Source organism: Cynocephalus volans, chromosome 1 (assembly GCF_027409185.1).
Source record: "Cynocephalus volans isolate mCynVol1 chromosome 1, mCynVol1.pri, whole genome shotgun sequence".
In the NCBI taxonomy this organism is placed as follows: Eukaryota; Metazoa; Chordata; class Mammalia; order Dermoptera; family Cynocephalidae; genus Cynocephalus; species Cynocephalus volans.
The window spans coordinates 92,419,395-92,431,765 of record NC_084460.1 but is presented as its reverse complement, the minus strand read 5'-3'; the positions used below and the strand labels follow the sequence as shown (position 1 = coordinate 92,431,765).

The 12,371-nt window shown below is 32.5% G+C and overlaps 1 protein-coding gene across 2 annotated transcripts in view; it reads left to right on the top strand.

The window, feature by feature from the left end:
• The window catches only part of ZBBX (zinc finger B-box domain containing), a 102,215-nt gene that overhangs the window by 63,836 nt on the left and 26,008 nt on the right, over positions 1 to 12,371 (top strand). For both annotated transcript variants that reach the window (XM_063114704.1, XM_063114696.1), the window contains exons 10-14: positions 276 to 385; positions 772 to 872; positions 1,982 to 2,061; positions 3,372 to 3,514; positions 7,534 to 7,841. In XM_063114704.1, the coding sequence (XP_062970774.1) occupies positions 276 to 385; positions 772 to 872; positions 1,982 to 2,061; positions 3,372 to 3,514; positions 7,534 to 7,841 (742 nt within the window). The remainder of the gene's footprint in view (positions 1 to 275; positions 386 to 771; positions 873 to 1,981; positions 2,062 to 3,371; positions 3,515 to 7,533; positions 7,842 to 12,371) is intronic.

Sequence of the window (12,371 nt, the reverse complement as noted above, 5' to 3'; positions counted from 1 at the left end):
TAACTTTGAATTTCATCTTAACAAAAAAAAACAGTAGTATATGCAGTTTAAAAATCTTGTGGGATGTCAAGTTGATTTACAATGTTTTTTGTTTGTTTAGTATATTATGATTCTGTTGTACAATCACACTTATCTTCAGTGAATTAAAGATATAGTTATGATTTTATCATTAATTTTGTATATTCACTTGTTTGATAAATAAGTCAAGATCTTGTCTGGGGGAAGTTTCAAATAACATATTTTAGTCTTTTAATTGCTTCTTTCTTCTTTGGTAGAACTCCACAAGAGCAACTTCTTAACGTACTGCCGGATAAACTCATACATTCGTGTAAAACCACTAGTGAGGCACAATGTTCTCAGAATGAAAGTGATGAAGACAGTGATGGTTAGTTCAGTCTTGATTAGATATTTTCAAATTTATATTTCAAATTATATATACTAAGAACTAATCAGCATCTGCTTTTCGTTTTCTTTAATGTATCATTTGCAAATAGACTATGTAATCCTTTATCTCCCGATCAAAATCATGCATGCTTTCTTCTTCCCACTTTCTAGACTTACTTTGCCTTAATTTAAATAGTTTCACTTAGAAATTGAATGCTAAGAAAATGTGTGTTTCACTTGAGCTGGAGAAATTGGCAGTATTTATATCTTTGTGTGGATGTGCAGAAGAACACTATCCTTTTATTGTTAGTTATATTATTTGAAGAATGAAAATTATCAGGTAAGGTATTTTCTTTGATGACATTATTTTCTAATATTATTTCCCAGTTGAGGAAACCAAAATACAACATCCAGCTCTTTTTCTGCCAGTAGAAGAATTAAACACAGAGAGACCTGAACCATCTGTAAAGATAGTTGAACTGGATGATGTAAGTGCACAATGACCATTCACGTTCCTCAACAAACAGGAAATTCATAACATTTAGTTATAGTTACATATTATTTTTAACAAGCTTTCTTTCATAATTCAATATAGTTTAATAGGAAATTTACAGGTGTTTGAATTTGAACACGCTGAGAATAAAACAGCATTATCTTAATGTAGAGAGCAAATTTATGAGCTGAATTGGTATTGCCAATTTTTTGGAAGCATGCAGTATGGGAGGTCAGATGACAATTGATATTTTAAATTACAGAAGTGCACTTTGATGTTTCATTAATTTCGTTCTTTATGTTATCAGGCTTTTTAGTCTCATTACATGGTATCTATTTAATAAAATTTAAGTGCAAATTTAGTTTCTTTAATGTCACTTAATATTTTCTTTTTAAAAGAAGAAAAAGTATTTCAGTTTTAAGAGGTTTAGTGTAATAATAACTTGGACACAAACCCTTAGAAGACACCAGTAGAATGAGCTAGAGCTAGAACCAGTCTAGTTGGAGCTCTGGATTGAAGGTTTAGGGTGTGACAAACACTTTCTAGTCATCTAGTAGCTGAATGTACCACTTGTCCTAGATATTTTTCTTACTGTGGTTGTCACATAAAATGACTAGAATGGAAAAAATACCTCTTTAAATACTGCTTTCTTCTTCAGGTTGAGATGTTGATAGCTTCTGCTTTTTTTTGGTTTTGTTTTTTGTTTTTTTTGTTTTTGGCCCAGTGACATTTTTAATTCTCCTCTGAATGAATCTGAGATATTGTTGATACATAGAGTAAGCTTACGATGTGCTAGTAAGAGAACCAGTAGCCTCCTAGTCACTAATCTACTTGGCAGTTAGTAGTTACGTAATTAAGTATAAATTGTCATTGTTGATTCTGGGTGTGATAGTAGTGATAAAGTTACTGACACATCAAATAACTACAGAGTATCAGTTGAGTTGGTTTAGTTCTCCTAGAACTCATGTGTTATGGAATATAACTAGAATTCTCATGACACCATTTGTAGGAAGAAAGTACTCTACGTATCACTCACAAGTTAGCTGGTTAATGTATAGTAAATTTATTGACCATACTAATATTACATAACATACATTTAATAAGACTTATGAAGAGGAATTTGAAGAACCGGGGAACGCTGTGCCTTACAAAGTTGAATTCACCAATGCAGACAGTCAGCAAAGGTAGGATCTTTCTAATTCAGTTTGGATGCTTATTAAAAACCACAAAAGAAATCAACTGTCTCTTTAAATGAAAAGATAATGGTGTCAGAAATAACTTTAATGTTAGAGTATATTTTACTTAAACCATGTTTAAGTTTGTGTATAATATTTCTAATGTGTATCAACATTCGTCAATTAGAAAATCATCTATTAGTGATATTTGTATTCTTCCCTAATATTTGGGTTATTTAATAGATTCTTCTGAATTTAGAGATTGTTATTATTTGTAACATTTGGTCAAGTCTGATATATTTTATATGAGTTTTCTTCTTTTCTCTTTTGATTAATAATAATTAACTTCAGTAAACTGTGGAATGAAGTTCCTATTAAATAGCCCCTATATCAATTCTTTGTTCAGATCAGCTTAGACCCCTGTTAGCATTTTGCAATAGCTTTGGGCCTAAGTGATGCCCTTGGACCCAGATATCTAGTAGCAGATGTGCTTTTGACAGCAGAGTTTTGGAAGGAGACAACTTTCTAGTCAAGAGATAAGAGGTTTATATCTACTAGTATCCCCAAGGAAATGAATGGCATTTCTATTCTCTAATTTGATTCTTTTATTTATCTTATCACATGTCTGTGCTTTGACCCTGATACAGTGTTAGAGGAGGTGGAGAAAGTTACTGATTATGGTTTGGCAGTAGTTTTACAGCTTTGGTTTGGAGGTACCCATAGAACTACAGTAACTTTATCTCCCTCCTGGGGTCATGAGTGACATAAGAAGACCCTTTTGGTGAAGTATATATAATCCATGAGTTTTATGATGGTATTACATAGAGCTTACATAAATGTCAGATATTATTAAATACATTATTCAATTCATAGAGAATGTTCTTTAAATTTCAACTACACTTTTAAATAGTAATCATTACTAAAAATTAAAATACCAAATACTGCTTTTTATGTCTTATAGCTCATTGATGAACCTTCATTTCATCAGATTTCAATGAGCTTGAGATATAATTTTTCATTTTTAGAAGAAAGAATGTAAGAAATCAAACATTTCAAGATGTTTTGGAAAGGAACTTTCAGTTGAAATCTTGCAGTTAAATTGAATTTGGTCCAGTTATCTATTTCTTTTACATCCATAGCACTATTTAGTTACTTACAGTTTAGCATGTGTTCATGGTAAGGTGAAAACAAATATTAAATTAACATAAATAACCTATTTCGTTAAGGTTTACTATACCTGTTTTAATAAATTGGGACTTTTTCTTTTCTTTTTTTGTACCTTTTAAAAAAACTCTATTCTTTATCTCTAAACATGAAAGTTGTCCATTTTATAATTATCAGAAGAAAAGTTTTCCGTATGAAAATGACATCCATCAGCATCATGTTTTCACTAAGGAAAAAAGAGACGTCTTAAATCTTAGTCTGAGAAACTCCTCTACATATTGTAAAGATAACTCAAAAGGTAACTTTTCATTGTTGTTTAATGTTATTAACAATGAATGTTGCTAATTTAATGAAACCAGTAGGGATTGCAGCCTATAAAAGCTTGGCTGTTTATGCTGTTCATTTTAAAACCAGAAAATTTAGTCTCAGAAAAAAAAAAAAAATGGTTGAAAATATGTAATTTTCTGGCAAATACTCTTTTTAGTCAATGGACAGCAGTGTTTGTATACGTAATAAAATCAGCCAATTTAGGATTCTCTAAAAGTTATTATGGACTGAGCTAGCATTTAAAAGATTTTAGTAACAAAATTCTGACTGATACCCTGATCCCCTCACTTGCGTTGAATCTTTCCCAAAAATATTCAAATTTGATGTAAAGTTTTATACAAGAGATAAAACCTAAACAAAACAAATCATCTTGTTTATATTTCTACGTTATTACTACTAGTTCCCTTGAGATCTGTAGATTAGAATGCTATGTGAAAATGTCTGTTTTCAGTTTCCAGATTGTGACATCATCATTTAAAGACAGTACAACATAGTATCCCAGCTAGGAGTCAGATTTTGTTTCCATATATGCCTTTACTGTGTGCCATTGAATATGTTACTTATTTTCTTAGACCTAATTTTCCTAACTTAAAATGTAGGAACTAGATAATTTCTAATCTTTCTTCAAATGTTATATTTGATCTGCATAGGATTTTAAGGAAAAAACCAAGAAATATATCTTATGTGAAAATTTTGAGAGATACCAGAGGGCATTATTTAAAGTAACTAGTTGTAAAACTCACGATTACCTTCTGATTGGGCAGCAGAAGGTAGAGAACAGTGGTAGATCTGTGGTAATCCTGTTGGCCTTGCCATTTTCAACTACTATGTCTTTGGTGTTGTGTCTAAAAATCCATTGCCATACCCAAGGTCATCTAGGTTTTCTCATATGTTACCTTGTCAGAATTTTATAGTTCTGTGTTTCACGTTTAAGTTTTTGATCCATTTTGAGTTAGTCTTTGTGTGGGGTATAAGATCTGCGTCTAGGTTTATTTATTTATTTTTTGCACATGGATATCCAGTTGTTCCAGCACCATTTGTTGAAAAAACTACTTTTTCTTCAGTGTATTGCCTTTGCTCCTTTGTCAAACATCAGTTGACTCTATTTATATGGGTCTATTCTGGGCTCTTTGTTCTGTTTCAGTGATATATTTGTCTGTATTTCTGCTACTTCCACACTGTCTTGATTACTGTAGATTTGTAGTAATTCTTGAAGGAGGGTAATGCCAGTCCTCTGATTTTGTTCTCCTTCACTATTGTGTTGGCTATTTTGGGTCATTTGCCTCTCTGTATAAACTTTAGAATCAATTTGTTGATATCTACAAAATAAGCTGGGATTTTGATTGGGACTGTGATTAATCTACAGATAAAGTTGGGTATAACTAACATCTTGACAAAATTGAATCTTTCTATCCACGGACATGAAATATATCTCTACTTATTTAGTTCTTTGATTTCTTATATCAGAACTTTGTAGTTTTCTCATGTAGATCTTGTATTAGTCCATTTCTGTTGCTTTTAACAAAACACTTGAAACTGGATGATGTATAAAGAAAACAAAATTTATTGCTTATAGTTTCAGTGGCTAGGAAGTCCAAAGTCTAGTGAACACATCTGGTAAAGGCTTTCTTTAGTGGTGACTTCAGGGTATCACATTGTGAAATGGTGGAGCAGAGAGAGCAGAGCATAACCTCCTCATTCACTCTCCTTTTAAAGCCCTCAGAACCACGCCCGTGACCACCATTATTAGTCCATTCACTACTGCAGGGTCCTACAATCCAATCACCTCCTCAAGGCTCCACCTTTTAATTACCATAATAGGATTTTCCACCCTCTTAACAGTCACAGTGGGAGCTGTTTCTACTACGTAAAACTTGGGGACACAATTCAAACTTCAGTGAGTTTTAGGGGGACATAATTCAATCCACTACAGATCTTGTACATATTTTGTTAGATTTACACCTAAGTATTTCATTTTTTTGTGTGTTGCTAATATAAATGGTCTTGTGTTTTAAGTTTTAAAACTACTTATTTGTTACTGGTATATAGGAAAGTAATTGAATTTTGTCTGTTAATCTTGTATCCTGTAACCTTGCTATAGTTGCTTCTTAGTTTTAGGAATTTTTTGGTGATTCCTTCAGATTTTCTACATAGACAATCATGTTATCTGTGAACAAAGACAGATTTATTGCTTCCTTCTCATTCTATATACTTTTTATTTCTCTTTATTGTCTTATTCAATTAGCTAGACTTCCAGTACAATGTTGAAAAAGATCTGTGAGAGAGAACATGCTTGTCTTGTTCCTGATCTTAGCAGGAAAGCTTCTAGTATCCCCTCATTAAGTATGATGTTAATTATAGGCTTTTTTGTAGATTTAAAAAATCAGATTAAGGAAGTTCCCTTCTCTTCTTAGTTTGAGGAAAGTTTTAATAATGAATTGGCATTGGATTTTGTCAAATGCTTTTTTTGCATCTCTTGATATAATCGTGATTTTTCTTCTTTAGCATGTCTGTGTTATGGATTAGATTGGTTTTTTGAGTCTTGAAACAAAACACATAATTTTTATGTGTTAAGAGGGCTTCCAATGAATAGACTAAATTAAATCATACATGTACTTTCTGCAATGCATTTTTAACATTACTAAAAGTCTGTTTTGTCACTTTTTCAGAAACAATGGATCCATACAGTGGAATTTTGCAATCTTGCAAAAATGTTATAGAGGGTAGTTGTAGGTATTTTAATATAGGAAATGGCATATTTTTCCTCCCCAAATCTGATAATTTCTATTCAGGTTTAAGAGGGAAGTACAGCATTATTGTGGAAGTTTCATTATATCGAGTAGGCTTTTAAAAGTTTTTCTTATAAAAGTATTTCTCTGACATACAAGTTATTTTATTTCTAACAGTATTTGTTATATTTAAGAGGTAACAGTACTTAGAAGTAGAAGTTCTTAAATACTATGTCTAATTGCCAAGTCATATAAACATTTGATCACAAAAAATAAATTCTTTGGGCTGTAAAGCAGAATTTCCATCCCTGGAGACTATTTTAGTCAAAGCCTCTACTATTTTACACAGTCTTTTTATAGATAGATTTGTTTTGGAAAGAGAATAAGGGATAATCAGATAAAGATTTATTCAATCCAGATAACAGTATATGTACTTTTATTTAAAATAAAAGCAATATGGCACAAAAATTCTTAAAGAATTTTCATTCTTCAGAAAATCTAGCCTAGTGTTTCACCACTCTGACTGCACATTATAATCAGAACTTGGTGAGGGAAAATAAAAAAGACCAGTGCCTGAGTCCCACTCCCAGTGTGTGACTTAATTGGTTCGAGGCCAGACCCATGCACTGACATTTTTAAAGAGTACCTTCAGATGATTCCTTTTGTGCAGCTAGGTTGAAAACCAGTGATCTTAAGCCAAGTGATTCATTTAAAGCAGATATAATGAAGTGGGTGATTAATATAAACTTGCTCATTTTGTAGCTTTCTAGAAGCAGGCATCGCAGCTACACGTTTTCTGTGCCCCTAGCTGCTGCTGTTCTTTCATCTGGCACATTTCCCTTTGCCCTAATGAGGCATGCTAGGGAAAAGAGGTAAAATGTGGAAAAAAGGTTCTCTCTGCATTACTTCTCATGAATTGCAATTGTAAAATTTGAGTAGGAGAAGGGGTGAGGAAGTGGAAATTAAATCACAGGCCAAAATAAAAATTTGCATCAATTTCAAGATGTCATTGCAAAATAAAATCTTACCTTCTTCCATTAGTTTCGCTCATTAATATTTGACTATATAAGTAAATTGTGATTATTGTTTGTGAATGTAAGCATAAAGTATTTTAACATTGAAACTTTAGTAAAGAGTTTTTGATAAAATAGTGTTTTTTGATGAAGTTTTTCACCACAGAACTTTTGGTTTATGAACAGTTTTATCAATTTGTTGACTTAAATATATTTATTTACTTTTTGTAAACGTGTGTTTTTAACAGCAGGAACTTCAAATACAGATTTTGACAACCTTGCGGATACTGATGTTTATTCTTCTGACACTGAAAAACTAGGGGGAAGCAGCTTTTTTGAAAGGAATTTAAAAGAGATAAGTAGAGATATAGAAAGTAATGAAAAGTCTGATGATTCTTGCATATCACTTGAGAACAAGGATTCTTTGCCAAGTACAGATTTAGAAAAACCTTCTATCGAGGAGAAATTATCTCAACACATCAAAGAATCCTTGGAATTTATCAATCTTCATGAGAGGCCGAAGTTTGAAGATTCTAAAGCTACAGAATCAGCACTGGTAAATCTCTGTTTACTATGTTAAAATTTTGATAAGAAATTTTATTCAAAAATGTCATGTTGACACAATATATTCTTAAATGTTACTTTCTATTAAAGTTAAAATGTGCTACCTTATATTATCATGAGGTAGTTTAAGAGTAACTCATATGGGAAAGAACATTAAGGACCTATAGGACAAATTCTAATATAATGTATGCCATTTTAACAAATGATTTTCTGTGACAAATAATATTTTAAGGCCCACTTCATGCACCATAGTTAAGAGTGCTGTTACTTTTGCAAATGAAATTCATTATTATGAATAACATAGTATAATAAATCCTTTCTAGCATTTTACTATAATACAGTTACTGGTTTAAATGAAATAAATGCAGATATGTGATTAGAAGATAGAAGCAGCGTCTGTGGTTTAATATAAGTATAAAGTAAAGAAAGCAATTTTTTCAGGAATATGGCTAATAAAGAAATAGAGATATAGTTTTTCTTTTTTTCTTCTCAGAGATTAAAAAAGGGAAAGTAGCTAATTATTGCATTATTGCTAAATTTTAAAACTATATTTGATTATTCATTCTATATTCTAGAAATCTTCAGTAATAATGATTATTAATAACAAATTCTTCAGAAATTGGGTAAGTTCAACATTTTAACTACCCTTAAAAGTCATTTAAAATGAATCCTCATGGTGCCTAAACTTAAAAGGGAAAACTTAAACAAAAACGCAGAAAAATAAATACTTGAGCTGCTTCTACTTCTGTTGGGGGTTGGCTTTCTGTGCCCACTTTGTGGCAGTTGTTGTGTCTTTGTGAGGCAAAGGATTTGAATTGAGACCTCTGCAAAATACTTAGATACCTAAACATCTGCTCAGTCACTGAAGGAATACACTAGGAGAAATATACACAGGAGCAACAAAGTGAAAGGAAACTGATTTCTGCAGGGAATGTAGGCCAGGTCAATAAAACAGCTGCCTGCAAATGGAAATCTTGGGCTTTCGGTTAGCATAGGATTGTATACATACATTTGAATATACACTTCTTCCTTAGGTTGTCTGGGCCAAGATATTAACATTATTGTTAATCCCTGCCTAGTAATACCTTGATGTATCTGGCAGAAGTAAATCCCAATCTCTTCTAGAAGGATATTCCCATGACATAGACAACAATGGATTCCGCAAGACAAAGCCCCACTTCAAATGAGCTTACCTTCCCTCTCCCCCACTGAAGAACAAAATTAATAATAGCATGGATTTTACATGAACACCAATTTCTCAATTTCCACAGAGCATCATGAAGAGGGCTAGGTGACTCCTGCACATTCAGGGGCCTATGCCATGGGAGAGGAATCCTGAGCAGAACCCAATTCTTTGTTACAGTGTGCAGTAAGCCTGCCAGACCTTGGCCCTAGAGGAAACAATTGTCTTTATTACACTGGGCAGTAAACAAACCTTAGAAGCTGTTGTTTATTTATAAAGATTAATAAGTTAGAAACGGTTCCAGATACATTGACCAAGAAAACAAAGAGAGAAGGCACAAATAAATCATATATATTGAATAAAAAAGGAGGATTTAATGTACTTTCATTGTTAGCTTCTTGCAAACAACTTTATACCAATACATTTGAAAAATTTGAAAAAATGCACCGATTTCTAGAAAAATTATTTATGAAAATTGACTCAGGAAGAATTAGAAAATCTAGAGAGATTTACAACCATTAAGGCATTTAAACCAGTAGTTAAATGTCTGTTTTCCTCCAAATTTTTTTTCCCTTCATGGAAAAAAATAAAATAGGCATATAAGTTTTGCAGGTGAATTTTAACAGGGCATTAAAGAATTAAAAATATCTAATTATTCAAGCTCTTTTGGAGAAAAGAAAAAAAGGGAAAATTCCCCAATTAGTTTTTGAGGCTACTATAACCTTGATAGTAAAACTGGGAAAAGACTAAGAAAAATGAATTTTTAAGTCAATCTCACTGAAGAATATAAATTCAGGTATGAAATAATAGCAAACCAAATCCAGTAACATATATACCAAAAGAAGTAACTCAATTGGCTTTATCTTAAGAATCCAATAGCTCAATGGATGCAGTTAAAAAAAAAAAAAGAAGATAAAATAAAAACTTTTAGTAAAACGATTAATAAAAGGCATTTGGAGAAAAGTCACAGATGTATCATCTGTGGTAATTTGTATGATACAAAACAATGTAGCAATTAAAATGTCTGAAACAGAACTACTTTGATTAACATGGATGTAATTTAAAAATATGGTGTTAAAATTTAAATGTAAAAGGAAATGTGACATGATTTTTGCAAACAATTAAGACAATTGTAACTTCTTATGGATACACTTAGATGTAATAATAGTCAAAACATGCTTTGGAATTGAGTATGTCAATGTCAATCCAATAACACAATGATCTCTATTATCTATTCTCAAAGGACAAAATTACAACACATTTAGTTAAAGATTTCAACTGGCTTTATTTGCAGTTCTAGAATCAAATTGGGCAGTGCTTCTTTCCATAAAATAGAGAAGTTTTCCAATGAGCTGAGCCGAGGAGGTTGGTTTTAGAGACAGAGAAAGGCTGAAAGAAGCTGAAACAAAGAACAAAAAGCTGATTGGTCATTTCAAAGTTATTTTTTTTTTTTTTATTTATTTATTTATTTATTTATTTATTTATTTATTTATTTTTTTTTTTTAAATTTTATTTTGTCGATATACATTGTAGCTGATTAATGCTCCCCATCACCAAAACCTCCCTCCCTTCTCCCTCCCCCCTCCCCCCAACAATGTCCTTTCTGTTTGTTTGTTGTATCAACTTCAAATAATTGTGGTTGTTATATCTTCTTCCTCCCCGCCCCCCGGTTTGTGTGTGTATGTGTGTATGTGTGTGTGTGAATTTATATATTAATTTTTAGCTCCCTCCAATAAGTGAGAACATGTGGTATTTCTCTTTCTGTGCCTGACTTGTTTCACTTAATATAATTCTCTCAAGGTCCATCCATGTTGTTGCAAATGGCAGTATTTCATTCGTTTTTATAGCTGAGTAGTATTCCATTGTGTAGATGTACCACATTTTCCGTATCCACTCATCTGATGATGGGCATTTGGGCTGGTTCCAACTCTTGGCTATTGTAAAGAGTGCTGCAATGAACATTGGGGAACAGGTATACCTTCGACTTGATGATTTCCATTCCTCTGGGTATATTCCCAACAGTGGGATGGCTGGGTCGTATGGTAGATCTATTTGCAATTGTTTAAGGAACCTCCATACCATTTTCCATAGAGGCTGCACCATTTTGCAGTCCCACCAACAATGTATGAGAGTTCCTTTTTCTCCGCAGCCTCGCCAGCATTTATCGTTCATAGTCTTTTGGATTTTAGCCATCCTAACTGGGGTTAGATGGTATCTCAATGTGGTTTTGATTTGCATTTCCCGGATGCTGAGTGAGTTATTTTCTTTGTAGGGTGGGAACAGGGAAACAACAATAGAGGAATAACTGATTGGTTAACATTAGGTTACTTTAGGTTACTTTTTACTCATAAGGATTAAAGCAGAGGGAACTTCATTATCATGCCCTTTGAAACTGGCTTGTTTGGAAAATTAGGCTGTTATCCCTCTCCTGATTTCTCAGATGGTCAGATAACAACTTCGTTTCTTTTTGGTGCCTTGGAACCTCAGCATGAGTGACTTCATTGTGATTTTCAGTCTGGTCTGTTGGTACAGGAGCTTAGTCCAAAACAATGGCCTCTTATAATTTTTATTTAACTAAAAAGTCTAAACCAGTTTTTGGTATAGATATTTGAAGCAAATCTTTTAAATTACTGGTATTAAATTGTTTGACCAAGTTTGTGTTTGTTGTATATATCTACATTTTAAAATATTACACAATTAAAAATGAAATAAAAAAAGTATATTTTGATCCCTTGTATTACTATTTTAAAAAATGTGTGCCTTTGTTAAAAGTGGTAAATGATTTACATCATGGGGCACAGTGCTTTATATGTAGTAAGTGCTCAGGAAGTAATCATTGCAATTTGCTGAATTACCCTCACCAGATTTATTGAGGGTATATGAGAGTTTTTAGTATTATCTGTCTGGATGTTGAAAAATATCTGCATAGCACAACGATTTTGATTTTGGCACAGTATAGCATTATTGCTGCTTAGATATTTTTCAAGAAGGTACTGATTACCCACAGGGATTACCCACCTGAGTGTACTTTTGGTGAGAACTCTCTGAAGTCCATGTCATCTGTGGTTACACTGTTCTGGAGAGCACTACTTATTTCTTTGTCCTCATATTTCAGTTTAGGTAACTAATCCCGTGACTTGCATCCCATCTGACTTCCTGGTCTACTATCAATTGATCAGACTCTGTCAGGAAGGGTGTGAGTTAAATACCACTCTTAATTTCCAGCAGTGTTTTTTCACTCTTTTATACGGTAATATCACCCTATCCAAGTAATGTAAAATGTGTATCATTACATTTAGCTGTTTCTTAAAAGGAAAGTGTGTGTGATTAGCACACATT